Raw genomic sequence first — 14614 nt, 5'->3', positions numbered from 1 at the left:
CTCTCACTGTGTCTCTCTACCTCTCTCTCATTCTACCTCCTACTCCCCTTTTCCTCTCCTCCATCTTTGTTTTACTTTCTTTGTTCTGTGGCCAAAAGTATGTGGACAGAGAGCAGTACATCCCTTCATTCCTGTCAGGTGAAATTGTACTGCTCCATCCATCCATCCGTCCATCCGTCCATCCATCCATCCATCCATCCATCCATCCATCCATCCATCCATCAATCCATCAATCCATCCATCCATCCGTCCATCCATCCATCCATCCATTTTCTCCTGCTTACCTTGCAGTGGCATCAGGCTAAGCAACACGACAGTGTGCACGAAGCAGCTCCATGCAGACGTGTTTTTCCCAGTTTGCTGTGGGTCAGCTGACTGGCCTGGATTCAACCCCATCCAACACCTTTGAGATGATGGACGCAGACTTTGAGCCTGATCTCATCACCCAGCATCAGCTGAGCTTCGCTGGCTGAATGGGAGCACATCCCTGCAGCAGGTTCAACATCTGGATGAAAGCCTGCAGCTGGTGTCCACATACCTCAGTATTTTGGCCATGTATGTGTTCACTTTTGTCCTTGTCTTTGTCTTTCCTTTGGCTCTTTCTCTTTCTGGTACTTTCCCTTTCTGCCTACAGATCTTTCTTCTCTACCTTAACCTTCTCCTCTCCCCCCCTATTTCTCAACATCTTGACCCACCCTTTCTTTCTGTCTCTCTCTCTCTGCGACGCTCTCTATGTCTCTCTACCCTCTCAATCTCTCTCAGTATCCGCCAGCATTCAGGAACTGAGTCATCGACCGCAGCAGTAGCTCCAGATCGACACAGGATGCTAGCTCAGTTTTTGGCTTCTTACCTCGGTAACACATTGGTACCATAAGACCTGTTAAGTACTACTTCTCACACTCACTGTCATGTTTGGAGACGCAACTTAAAGGACAGACGATCTATAATGGCAAAATGAAGCCCCTAAAGCTTAATGATAAAACCAGAGAACGACAGACTCATTCTGAAAGCAGCTGAAAACCAGCCTTTGGTGGTTAACTGTGTTTAGATTCGAAGATTTTACTGATTCAGATCAGCTGATTCAGATCAGCAGAAGACTAAAACTTCTTGGTTGTGTGTATTAAAAAAACCTCTCCATTCACTCTATGCATTACCTCGTAGCACCTATGTCCAATTGGACCAGATATTTGCATTAGGGCGCTTACTCTTGTTGTCCTCTCCCGTCCTGAACTTTGCTTGTGATGCATGAAAATCTCATATGTACGTCGCTTTGGATAACAGCGTCTGCCAAATGACAAATTGTGATTGTATTTTTTTGTCTCTCTTTGCATAACTGGCCAAACACTGAAGATGTGATGTCTGCAGCAGCTCCAGTGGAGTTTGATTTTGTCAGCAGAGGCAGAAGAAGTACTGAAATCCTCCACTTCAACAGCAGTACTGCAAAATATAAGTTTATTTAGCACATTTGAAAAAAAGTTCATCAAAAGCTCAGCAAAGCTCAGCAAAACAAGTAAAATGAAGGAGCCCACAACTGATAGGAGCCGCAGAGGAGGAGAGGCTGCTGATCTTGACAGATAAAGTCCTGCCACCAGAGGGCAGTGCCGTGCATGCCAGCCCGGTCCTTAAGATGGTTTAATAAAACACCACATTCAACCGTATCACAGACTAACAGGAGGTCATTTAGGTCACCCGAGGACACTTTACAAATCCAGATAAGACAGTCAGTAAATTATAAAAGATCACAGTGGAAATTAATTCTAACAATAAAAAACTGATCACAGCAATGAAACATATTTCAAGATGAAAAAATATAGACATTGCAAAGCATGTGCGTTTTCGGTTTAGAATTGATGAAGCAACAGATGTGCGCTGAGGGAGAGCGTTCCAGAGGTTAGGATCAGCCACGCCGAAGGCCCCGTCACCCCGACCGTGGAGCCTGAGGAGTAGGTGGGCTCTAAGTGTGAGGGAGTAGACAAGTTTGATAAGGAAACCTGTTCTGAAGTCCTCTATCGTGGCATCAATAATGAAAATCTCCCAAGTTGTTTGTCCAGATGATAAAAATGCTTTGAAATACAAGATTTATACAACAGGGACAATTTAAGATTTTTCATTTCTTATTTCACATTGAATCAAAATTATGCAAAGTAGCTAAAGCTCCAAAGAAGCTAGCTGCTAACGCTAGACCCGACTCACTGTGGACTGTTTTACTGGTTCTGTGGATTGTGTTGGATACGGCACGCTGCTGTCCACCTCTTCACCAAGTGGCACCTCTGGGGCTTAAAATGAAGCCAGTGCTGAAGTGCCAAAAACTGCAGTTCCTCAAATGGCCACTTGAGGCTAGCTCCAAAAATGAGTCACCCCCATACTGAAATTTTACGTTGTTATGCATAATTATGGGTGTAGCTGCTTTGAGTGACATCTAGCCACTAAGTCACCTGTGGGCTGGCCAAAGCAGTCTAAGCTAATCAATGCGCACGCGGTGGAGTGAACCTGGACCAGAGGAGGCTGAGGTTACCTGAGGAGGACCGAGAGGACGACTCATCGTTATCTGGTCTTGGTGGTGAGAGTGCAAAAGTCTCGTATTCAGGTATGAACAGGGAGAGGTCGAATTCACCACTGCCAGAGGCGAAAAAGTCGTACATGTCATCATCTTCATCTCATGATAACACGACTGCAGCACCTTCAGGTGAAGGACAGAAAGAGCAATTCTCAGTAAACTGAGACACCATAATGCACAACAAACTGTGGCTTGTAATCTGCTTCATCTCAAGCTTTTGCCCACCATCCATAGCCGAAATGCATCTTGGGAGTTGCGGTTAACTAAATTGTACAGCTCCAGAGGTGCTGGCAGGTAACTTGTTACCTTTGCACAGAGCCAGGCTAACTGTTTCATCCTGTTTCCAGTTTTTATGCTAATTTTAGCTAACAGGCTAATGGCTTAATATGTAGCTTAATATACCTTCCTGACATGAGAGTGATGGCTATCTGTTAGAATAACTGTCACTTAGTGTGCAGCGTGAGTCCGTCATGTTTGCAGCTCTGGCGACACGTTGCGGTCTCATGTAGGCTAAAGTTAGCGTTGAGCTGAAGTAGAACAGTGTTTCAAAAGCTTACAGGAAGATACGACCTGTGCTCATGGTTTCACCTGAATTTCCTCACAGGGCTTCTCCTTCAAAGGGCATCGGTGCAAACTCTCCACAAAGTTAGTCATAAGTTACATGAATGTGGTTTATTCATGTAAAAGGAGAGAAACTTGAATTACCGCCATTTTTCTTTTCCACACACTCACCTGCAGCCCATAGGAGCAGATAAACCATCCTCTTCTCCATCATCGCCTCCTCTTCCTCTGCTCCTCCAGATGTCAGGTGCACAGCTCAGACCTTCAAAGCCTCGCCTGCTGACTGAAAGCTACCACACTTTGTGCCGTCAGTGTCTGTGCATACCCAGGCTGCAGATACAGGAAGCTGCTCACCACAGTGTGTCACATCAGCTGTCTCAGGTGATGATACCAGCATACTGGCATACTCGACTTGACTTTGCAGTAAAATACTATCCCTCTGAGTACTGTTCTACCTTACACTTTATACTACACAGTGTGTGTAAGCAGCTGTGCGGTGGTGGAAAGGTGTGTAAGTGTGACGTTAAGTAGCTTTGTCCAAATTACTTAGCTTTATATATATACTGTTATATTTTGTGCTCTTATTTTATAGCTTTTTCTGATTCTGATTCTGATTCTGATTCTTTGAAAAAAGACTGGAGACACTGGGGCAGCGATAGTCTGGTGCCGGGTAAAGGAGGCAAAACCTGCTTACCAGTACATCTACATCTGAAAGTCACTAATGAACATTTTTTATATCTTAGACCTTTAATCAAAAATTGAAGTGTAAAAGCAACAGTTCCGATTTTACTTGGGGTTTCATGTCTGAGACCACTTCCTGGAGTCTCAGCTGATCGCCAGGCAACTGCTCCAAGCCAGGAAATAGTCCATCACATAAAACGATATGCAAAACAAAACAAACGAAAATGCTAATTAATGATCTTTAGCACTGCTGGAAGGTGGATTTTGTCCCCTTTAGATGGAGTCAGGCGAGCTGCTTCCCCTTGTTTCCAGTCTTTGTGCTAAGCTAAGCTAACTGGCTGCTAGTTCCAGCAGAATACTTATACCAGCAGAAAGAAGAGCGGCGTCATTTTTTTCACCCAACTCTCAGTGAAAAAGTACCAAAGTGTTTTTCCTCAAAGGTTGAACTGCTGCTTGACAGACACTTCTATGCTTCTGACTTAACGAACGAGTTTGCTGCGTGACAGTGTGACACCTCCAAATACATTCAGGCCCGTTTAAAGGACCACATCATGTAAGTAATGAATACAAAAAGAAAGAATTCTGAAAATCACTTTTATCGATTTGGCAATAATTTATTCCAAAAGGAGTCGAGACACAGCGGAAAGACGAAGCCGTGGTTCACCAGCAGGTGGCAGTGTCCACACCCAGGAGGCTGAGCTGAGAGTCAGGTTGGTCCATCCCATAATGTCTCCATGGTAACAGAGTTTGTATCAGGAAGAGAGGCTGGTTGTGTGTACGCTGCATTCACATCGAAAGGGCAAAAGCTTTCTGAGATTTGTCTGAAGACACCAAAAATCAAATCTACCTACTTTCCCCCCTAACCTGAACGCAGCACAGGTGAACATCACTTTTCAGGTGAAGAGGGGGAAACTAGAACTCACACTCTTCACATTAAGAATGAAAAGCACATTGACAGAAGTCCAATGAGACGAATCCAGGCCTGATGTTAAGACAGTCTCATTTTTGCAGCCTGGTTTCGTGCACTAAAATCTCTGCGTGGGTTAAAGTAAGGCTTTGTCATCAGCGTGCGTGCATGTAAAGACACATCAGGACACATTAGAAAACAGGAAGACACGGCTGATCAGAGGCTCGTCCCCTCAGACTCAATAGATAAAAGCAAGAACACACAGGTGGAAACATGGTGATTCTATAGATGGACAATAACACAACAGGAAGTGAGAAATATACGATGCATCACTGAGGAGCTTCTGAGACAAACACATCCAGTTTGGTTTGCTTAAAGTCAATAAATCGACGAATTTCAGGACAGAGCATACAGAACTATTTGCACGAATATTTAGAAAATACTGATTTGTCTTCCAAATAATCTCCTTCAAGTTGTTTTCCTCTGCATATAAATATCCATGTTCACGTGGGAAAACATCAAAATATTCAAGTGCTGCCAGGAATATAAACAGTGTATATACAAATCTATGTATAAAACAATACTTTGTGACAATATCCACATGAATTACTCACATATGCTGCCGTACGGCTCAATGCGTGAAGTATGTGCATGTTTTCTGCTTGTACTTTAGGTCTTTTAGAGGCCCTCAGTCTCCTGCTGGTGGCCCCTGAGCAGCTCACGGGTGCGCAGCCGAACACCACGACGCTCCTGTTACTCCTCTGCAGAACAGCCCAGTGCGATGCTGTGCTCCTGGGCGATGGCGGCCAGCTCCTTCAGGAACTCGGCGTACAGGATGATGGCAAACACTCGGCTCTTGGCTTGAGGGGGAATAGGAGGGCAAGGCGGCAGGAGGCCGAGAGGAGGCAGAGCCAGAGCGTTCCTCACGGAGCCATTAGAGACAGATGGGTCCAGGATGATGTCGCTGCCCTGAGACTGGAGGCACTCTGAGGAGGAAATGTTACTGTGAGGTGACCGTGAAGGCATCGTACGCTTCAAACAAAGTGCTTGTTAGAGCCTCAAAAAGTGTCTGAAATCTCTCCATCACTTTCGGGCTGCTTTCCTTTTAGCTCACTAATTAACACATTTTGTTTAATCCATACAAAAACCAAAGAGTGATTGAATGATAAGTTGCAGTTTTATGGTGGTTTGTGGGACTATTTCTTGGCTGGGAGCACCGACTTCCTGGAGTCAGGGCTAACCCTCTCCAGACTGTAACTTCATATTTAATGAATTGATACAGGATGAGCTGAAATGACCTTCTCATCTAACTCTTGGAAAGAAAGGGAATAAACACATTTCCCACAGTAAACATACTAATGATGCTGCTGTAACATCTACTGCTACTACTTTATTGTGGTATTATTACTGCAGCTAGTTATCTAAAGACAAACTGGTGCAGAGTTCGCTTTCCTGCGGGCGCTGAAAGCTTCTGCTGAGGGGTTTCATATCCTGTGTGTGTGTTGATCTGTGGGTTCACTTGCCTCTAAACTTGCTGTCTTGGTCTTTAGCTAACAGGAATCTCCAGGCCTGAGTGACCAGGGCGGGATAGTCTGGTCTGGTCGTCATGTAGCGCTCTATCTGAGCGTGCACCGACACCAACACCTACAGGCAACACAGCAATGAACGTGTACACGGTGCGATCATTTAGACGTCTGAAACAGTGGGATAAGAAATAAAATCAGACATATCTGGTGTGTGAGTGTGTGTGTGTGTGTGTGTGTGTGTGTGTGTGTTACCTGGTGCAGTGTGCGTACGTTGGGCTGGTTGTGTGTTTCTGTGCTGAGCAGGAAGGACCTCAGCAGAGGCTGTGGGTACGACACCAGCTGGGCCAGGATGCCCGTCACCAGCAGGTTCACAGCGATGGAGTTTTCCAGAAGGTTCTCCAGCCGGGACAACAAGACGCTGATGAACGGACCTGGAGCATCATGGGAAAGTAAAGGTTAGTGTGCGTGACAGAGAGAATAAGGTACGTTAATGACATTAAACTTGTCGATGACTGACTCTAGATGTTCATAGTCCCAGGGGACTGGTTACGCAACCATAAAACCAGTTTTTCTAATGGTTGTTTTCTGCTCCATCAGCCTTCTTTGTTCACTTCAACATCTAATTCACTGGAGAGCACAGACCTGTAAACGGGACTCCGTGCCTCCTGCCTCCTTTCTTACTGCCGCTCCTCCTCTCCTCTCCTTCCTCTTCCTCCTGTTCCTCTTCCATTGCTTCCACCTCTCCTTCCTCCTCTCTGTCATCCCACGACAAGCTTAAAGTGCATTCTTCGTTAAGTCCTTCCTCCTCCTCCTCCTCCTCCTCCAGTTTTTGCCTTAGCACTCGGACTCGTTTCCTGAAAGTGTTGATGTCATCACTGATGTCATCATAGTCTGGCTCCACCCCCAAAGACAGCATGAGCTCATAGTATCGGGACAGGAAGTCATCATTATTAGGTGCTTTGCCACCAGGCAGACTTGGAGAGTTGGCATCGGTTGCACACACCGAAGAGTCACGTGACTCAAATTCAGAATGGCCATTGGGTAATGTGTTTGTCTCTAAATTTGGCGTGTGGTGCTGTGTGTTGTGGTGTGTGTGCTGCTGGTTTTGTGTGTGTGTGTGATTGATGGCAGCTGTGAGGTCATTCAGTTTGAGGTTTTGCTGAAATGTCTTGCCGTGTTCTTCAGTGTCATCACATTCGTCGATGATGTGATTCTTGGCGTTAAAACCATTGGTGACAAACTGACGTCCCTTCGGCTGTCCTTGTACATCAATCCTCTTTATCTCATCTTCTCCTTCCTCCTTCCTTCTCCACATCTCCTTTCCACAGTCCTCACTGCTCCTCCTCACCTCCTTCCCATAATCCTCACTCCATCGTCTTTCCTCTTTCCCTCCCTCCTCACTCCTCCTCCTTGTCGACATTATACTGTTAACTGTTTCCATGACCGTCCTCCCGGTTGTGGTTAACATTGTTGTTACAGTCGTCGTCGTTGCTGCTGTTGACGCTCGTTGGCCATTTGAGATGCTTCCGCGTTGCCGTCGATTTGCTGCCATGATTCGCTCCAAAATGGCCGCCTTTGTGTCCTTCTGGGCGACAAGATTGTAGACCAGAACATCGTCTTGAAAGTCAGATTCCTCCACATACGAGCCATGGATCAGCTTCGTCGCAGTGCGTCGCATTTCCTGGATGTGTCGAGGAGGCAGAGGGGGAGGTGCAGGTGCAGAGGCAACCTCCATAGTCATGCTGCCATTTGCTAGTGCCGTGTTCAGCACCCCTGATAAAGAGGTATTGTCATCTGCAAAGATGTCGTCCCACTCCAGCTCCAGGGCAGAGCTGGCTCTTCCAGCCTGGTTGCCTGTGGAGACGGTGTCAGAGGAGGATGGGGTAGGAGAGAGGGCCAAAGGAGGAGGAGTGACGACCAAAGAGCACAAGGAGTCTCTCTTAACTTGTGGTATGAGCTCTTCCTCATCCTCTATGTCATCCCCTGGTGTTTCAGACCGGTAGTCTTGAGGCGGAGGGTCAATCCCGTCATACGGAGCCGACCAGAGCCGACATGCCCTGCAGGAAAACAAAACTCCTCAGAGCTCAAATTTAATAAAAATCACTTTCTCATTGACTTATTCTCAAAAACAGGATGTAAGAATCATCTGAGGGTCATGAACACCTTTTAATGTATACCTCATGCTTTTTGGCAAGGTTGTCTGTCTGTCCATCACGCTGGTCCAGACTGAAATGAAAGACCTTTCCTCGAGCGCCACCAAGAGGTTCACGTTTTTTCTTGTTAGTTAAAAATCACAACAACTACTGGATGGACTGCCGTGAAATTCAGGTGCTCGATTTGTCCGACAGTTTGGGCCAACACCAAATGACCAAAATGCCTGTAAAACATCTTCGTCAGCTTCAGCTGTACTTGCAATGCAGTACCACATGTTGCCCAGCAGATGTCCCTAAACGCTTTGTAACAAACCATTTTGAGCAGGACTGCTTCACAAAGGTTCACTGCTTCTTCTTGAGTCCTCTTGTGTCTCGAGTATGGAACTGGTGAGTGATGGGTTATCCCAACACCAAAAATATGACCAAAACTACGACAAAATGACCCACCTATCCATCCAGTTTCTAAGAGAACATTATTTTCCTTTAAATTCAATAACTATAATTACCCACATCTGAGATACTATTCATGATGTGCAAAAGTACCACGTTGATCCAAAGTCTGACCCCTGATTTTATCTGAGAGGAACATAAAGATGAGACTGACCTGTGGGAAGTGGAGATGGCCTGACGGGCATCCCAGAGGTAGTGAAGATAGTTTACGTCCATCAAAAAGTCTGAACCACGACAGTAACCGACGCTGTCCGACACTGATAGATCTGACAGACCCAGATCATTTAAGTTAGCATACACGTAGACAGTGTTCGTGTGTGTTGTCTGTATGAGTTTTGGTCGAACTGACCTGCTCCTTTGGGCCAGTGGATGTGCTCTGAGTGTGTGTTGGTGCTTTGGAAGTTCCCGGGGCACCAGGAAGGCAGGAGGAGCAAGAAGGAGGCAGCACTGGAGGAGTAACAGTCCCTGTGCTTTAGGGAGCAACGCTGCTTCCTGCTCAGGTGACTGCAGGGAATCAGATACCTGAGGACACACGGACATCCCGATCAAACACCTAAATACATGATCAGGCCAAACAAGAGCTGCTGCTTACTAGTTTTACCTGAGTTATCCTGGTGAACCTACCAAGCAGATTAACCAAAACTGAATAATTAGTGAATACTTCCTGTCAGACTGACCTGAACACCAGCTGCAGCATGACGTCTTCACAGAAGAGACCAATCAGAGTCCTGAACAGAGCCAGCGACACCGTCCCCAACTGACGGACACACAAACGGTGAAAGGTCAACATGAAGCTCGCTCACATGGATTAAAGATCAAAGAGTGGAGTGTGGTTCAGGACGTTACCTGAAAAGGTGTGTTGACCCTGCTGACCAGCGTGTCCAGGATGTGAACGTTGTCATGTGTGTGAAGGAGGATGAAGGACAGGAAGGTCTGGAGGAGGGCGGGCTCAGGGATGGAGCGCAGGAACAGATCCAGGTAGGCTGTGGTGGTCATCACCTCCTCCACTGTCAGCTACACACACATTAGTGTCTATATGAGCGTGCATGTGATTAGATTTAACCAGAAACACTCAATTTACATCCACGTTACTCAGATCCTGCTGGAGTTATACTGTGTGAACTGTCACCAGGGAAGCAACACATGAGCCCTCTAGTGGTGGTTTCATGTAGGAGACATAGAAAAACCACATTAAAGTCCTCTCAGCATCAGCAACGATGGGGACAACAGGACGTACAGGAGCCGGCCCGAGGAGGTCTGATACCTTATGCAGAGCAGGAGCCAGAACAGGCACCAGGAAGCCGTTGTAGATGTAACCCAGCAGCTGAGACCGGATGGAGGGATGAGTGACCTGAGAGCAACAGATGGATTATTACTATTCATGTTTGTGTGTGTGTGTGTGTGTGTGTGTGTGTGTGTGTGTGCATTACCTTGGTAACAGCACTACAGAAGTCCAGTGAGTGCAGGAAGTGGACGAGAGCTGGCACCTGTGGACCCAAACACCAGGTAAGAGTGACGTCATTCATTCATTCACTCAGTCATTCAGTCATTGATGGATTCATGATTTGCTCAGTTGACCAATATTTTGAATAATGGCAATGTTCATTCTGACACTAAAAAAGCATGGTGAATATTAAACTTGCTAAACATCGCCATGTTAGCATTGTCGTGAGCATGTTAGCATGCTGGTGTTAGCATTTAGCTCAAAGCACTGTTGTAGACAATTAGTTATTAGTTCATTCACTCAAAAGCCGTCATATATTAATCACTTCACTCACACTCTTCTATCCTTCATTTGTTCACAAACATGTCAGGTACCCACGAGCCACTTCATTCACTCATCATTCATTCTGTCGCTCGCTCGCTGGCCGTGTGGTCGTCAGTGTTACCTGCTGCCAGTCAGCCTGGTCCAGGCAGTGCCAGTCTTCACTGTAAACCTGCAGCCTGGCCGGAAGAGACGAGTACAGACCAGACAGACCTGTGGCCAGCACCTGGAAACACATGCACAAACGCAGGTACGGTAAGGTGACAAGGTGAGGCGTGCACACGCATTAGTGTGTTCTTTTTATAAAGAGCAGAGAGTGAGGATGGTTACAATTAATGAGCCCAACGACACATTAAAGGAAGAGTTTAACATTTGGGAAATGTGCTTATTTGTTTATTCAACGGTTAGATGGGTGGTCGATACCTCTCTGTACAGTCTTCATGCTAATCTTAGCTTAGCATAAAGACTGAAAGCAGAGGGAAACAGCTAGCCTGGCTCTGCTCAGAGCTAACAAAATCCACCTCCTGCAGCTCCAAAGCTCACCAGCTGACATGTCGAGCTTTAGCTAAAGCTACTGGCTGTAGCTTCGTGTTGAATGTACAGACATGAGAGAGGTGTCAGGTGCGTTCTGGAAAGAACGCAAATCTGTGCGTTTCCCAAAAAAGCTGAACTATTCCTTTAATAACAGAGGAGAGCGAAAGAGAAAGGGAGAAAAAGAGGGAGGAAAAACAAGAAGAGGAGGTGAGGAAGGAGCAAAGAAAGAGAGGAGGAAGATCATCAGCAACATCATCAGCATCAACAGCTGCAGCCTTCAGTCTCATTAACAGTCGGGCAACTGTCCAATCACATGCAGCCTTACTAATCCCTCTGTGTGCCCGAGCCAATCTCACGCTGCTTTACTAATCTGCTCCCTGCATAAAGATTGAGGTCAGAGTGTGGTTACATGGGCTTAAATCTGACACACACACACACACACACACACACACACACACACACACACACGGGGCACGTGTTTAAGTGTCTTTGCTCGCCCTTTCCCAGACACACTCCCTCCCTCTCTTCTCTCGCAGTGATGGAGCCAACATGGCCGCCACAGCAGGTGTGGATACCTGACGAACAAAAGTTGTCTTTAAACAACATTTGGTGTCTCTTTTTTTTCTTTTTTTTTTGTTGATGCTCTTTTTGAGGGTCATTTTGTTGTTGATTTACTGTCATTGAGATTTTTGGATTTTTAATTTTTACTTCGATGCCAGCATCATGTCTCTAAGGATGTCAGTCGCTCCACAACTCTTTATTACTGGACGGATATTAACATGAGATGAAGGATGAACTTTCCAGAGAAAAGTGATTCCTCATCTTTTCATCCAGCACCATCATAATTTTTTTTTTAAATTTTCCCACACTTGTTGGTTCATGGCGGCCTTCAGACGTGGAAACTGAAGCCAGCTTATGACCAAAAACATGCAAACTAATAACACTCCCATCAGCCTCGGCTCTACTTTGTGTTCACTGAATTAGCAAATGCTAGCATGCTAAATGCCCATTAGAGCTGTCATTGTGAGCATGTTAGCATGTCGATGTTAGCATTTAGCTAAGAGCACCTCATAGAGAAACAACAGACTCTTGGTCGTAAAGTGATTCACATTTTGAGTATTTTTCCCTTTCCATGAATGTTTGTAAAATCTTCCCCATTTTTCTCTCCTCTTCCTCTGCCACTGCATATCTTCCTCTCTCTGTCTCTCTCTTTGTCTTGCTGTCTCTCACACACACACACACACACACACACACACACACACACACACACACACACACGCACTCCCTGAGGAAACAGTGTGAGCTCATTAGTTTATTGCATAACTTGTGATAATGAGATTACAATGCAGAGAGAAGATGAATGAGAGCTGCGCCTCAAAGCGACATCATCTGCACTCATTTAAACATCTTATTCATAAATAATCTGTACCACAGAGTGTGTTCCCAGAAGGCCTTTTTGTTCTGTTGACCTCCCCAAACATCACCTTTACTTTCCAGGAGGGGGCTCTCACCGTTTTCTGTACTTGCACACACTCATAAAAATGCATGACGCCTTTCTTCTTTCTTTTCACACATTTGGAAGGTATCCAGAGATTAGCCTAGTTCAGCTAAGCTAAGCTAAGCTAAGCTAAGCTAACAAGGGTCTGGGATCAGCTCTGCTCAGGAAACATACCTTTAAATTGGTCCAACTAATCCCTGATACAACTCGCTTTTATTTAAAGTGCTTTTCTGGGCTGACATCCCCTCACATGCATCTACTGCCACATCAGCAACATCATCAGCGTTCAGACGCTGTTCTCGCTCTAGTTTCACATCAGCAGCAGCACGTTAACCTCAAGCTTATCGCTGTGAGTGACGCTGATCCTGAATAAATCCTTGACATTTCCAGGACCAGCAGACACAACGAGCAGCCGCCCTGGAATGAACCACCAAGGTTTAGTGATGAAGGATCCAAACTATCTGTGCTCGCTGTGTGTGCTCGCTGTGTGTGTGTGTGTGTGTGTGTGTGTGTGTGTGTGTGTGCACTCACAGGACAGAAGTACGTGTTCTCGGCGATGTGCTGGGCGACTCGCGGGTCAGAGGCCGACAGAGACATGATGAGCAGCAGAGCGTCTCTGGCCTGCTGACCGACCGAACCCTGTCTGAGTGACAGATGAGGATGATGATGATGATGAAGCTCGAGTTCTTTTACTCTCATGTTCATACACGTGAATGTTTCTGTACACACTCCCTCTACATGTGAATGCATTCACGTCCCTGTGGATGTGTACGTTATATTTATGTGTGTTAGTTCTGTGACATGAGGACCAGTGTGTGTGTGTGTGTGTGTGTGTGTGTGTGTGTGTGTGTGTGTGTGTGTGTGTGCGTACCTACCTGTGTGTGTACGGTATGAGCAGGGAGAAGAGCAGGAAGTTGGCGGCTCCCTGGTCCTCACTGGTGTGGAAGAACAGCTCCAGTACTGAAGGATCTTTGACCAGAGCCACACAAAGCTGGTTCAGCAGGAGGACCAGCTCCGCCTCCACCACGCCACCGCTGTCTGCGGGGGGGAGGGGGGGGGGGCACAGGTGATTAACTACTCAGGTAACTTGTCAGCTACACCTACGGTGAAACCTCCTCCAAATCTTCAAAACCAATTAGACGTCATTAGCCACAATTTTTAAATAAATACAACACGTTCATTTGTGAGCTCTGGAGTCACGTTAGCTGCTTCCAGTCTCTGCACTAAGCTAAGCTAACGTCATGTTTAAGGCTGTTATCTACCGTCTCATCTAACACTCTTCCACCAACGCACCGGTTCCAGCTCCGGCGCAGGAGGCCAGCAGCATCATGAGCGGCCGTAGAACTGGTTTATGGTGCAGGAGAGGCTGCCGGGCCTGAGACAGAAGCATCTGGTACATCCTGAGCTGCTCCAGCTTCATGTCCTCAGTGAACTGTCTCCTCAGGCTCCACAGAAACAGCCTCTCCATCACACCCTCCAGGACCACAAACTCCAGGATGGGACCCATCGCTCCACCTGTAACAGAGCGTGACGGGCATGAGGCCGAAGGCAGGTCGACACAGAGACGCGGCGGCTGCTTCCTTTGCTCTCTCACCTTGCCCCGCCTCTTCCTCCATCAGCAGGAAGAGCATGTGCTCCACGTAGTTCTGGACGGCGCTGGCCTCGTCAGCCGGGATGGGGCAAAGGCGTAACGCTCCGGAGCTGCCGCTGCTGGCGTGGCCGGAGAGGAAGCTCAGCGCGCCAGAGCCGCTGCGACCCGGCTCGTGTTTCTCCAGGATCTTCACCACCTGCAGAATGAGGGACACTGAAGACGTCAGGCGTGTTTCCATCGTTAATGGAAGCAATGGTTCGACCACGGTTTGTGCGGAATCAACTGAAATGAACGAAATCGGCCGTAAAGAATAATTCATCGTTAAAAGACGATGACAGAGAGCCGTGGGAGGCGTGGACGAGGGACGGATCCATGAATGAAGAGACAGCGA

At 46.7% G+C, this 14614-nt stretch overlaps 1 protein-coding gene across 2 annotated transcripts in view; it reads right to left on the bottom strand.

The window, feature by feature from the left end:
* Positions 1-4388: 4388 nt before the first annotated feature.
* Positions 4389-14614, bottom strand: part of LOC143317031 (FHF complex subunit HOOK-interacting protein 1A-like) — a 13813-nt gene continuing 3587 nt past the window's right edge. The window contains exons 4-18 of one of the 2 annotated variants that reach the window (XM_076724944.1): positions 14227-14419; positions 13926-14147; positions 13508-13670; positions 13164-13275; positions 10725-10826; positions 10266-10322; positions 10100-10186; positions 9682-9849; positions 9513-9592; positions 9185-9357; positions 8990-9101; positions 6875-8289; positions 6485-6663; positions 6230-6350; positions 4389-5692 (exon numbers count right to left, since the gene is read on the bottom strand). In XM_076724944.1, coding sequence (XP_076581059.1) covers positions 5460-5692; positions 6230-6350; positions 6485-6663; positions 6875-8289; positions 8990-9101; positions 9185-9357; positions 9513-9592; positions 9682-9849; positions 10100-10186; positions 10266-10322; positions 10725-10826; positions 13164-13275; positions 13508-13670; positions 13926-14147; positions 14227-14419 — 3417 coding nt within the window. In that variant the 3' untranslated portion in view covers positions 4389-5459. The remainder of the gene's footprint in view (positions 5693-6229; positions 6351-6484; positions 6664-6874; positions 8290-8989; positions 9102-9184; positions 9358-9512; positions 9593-9681; positions 9850-10099; positions 10187-10265; positions 10323-10724; positions 10827-13163; positions 13276-13507; positions 13671-13925; positions 14148-14226; positions 14420-14614) is intronic. The other variant, XM_076724945.1, reaches the window with a different exon arrangement.

Source organism: Chaetodon auriga, chromosome 24, assembly GCF_051107435.1.
Source record: "Chaetodon auriga isolate fChaAug3 chromosome 24, fChaAug3.hap1, whole genome shotgun sequence".
NCBI classification, from domain to species: domain Eukaryota; kingdom Metazoa; phylum Chordata; class Actinopteri; order Chaetodontiformes; family Chaetodontidae; genus Chaetodon; species Chaetodon auriga.
This window is presented reverse-complemented; position numbering and strand designations above follow the sequence as displayed.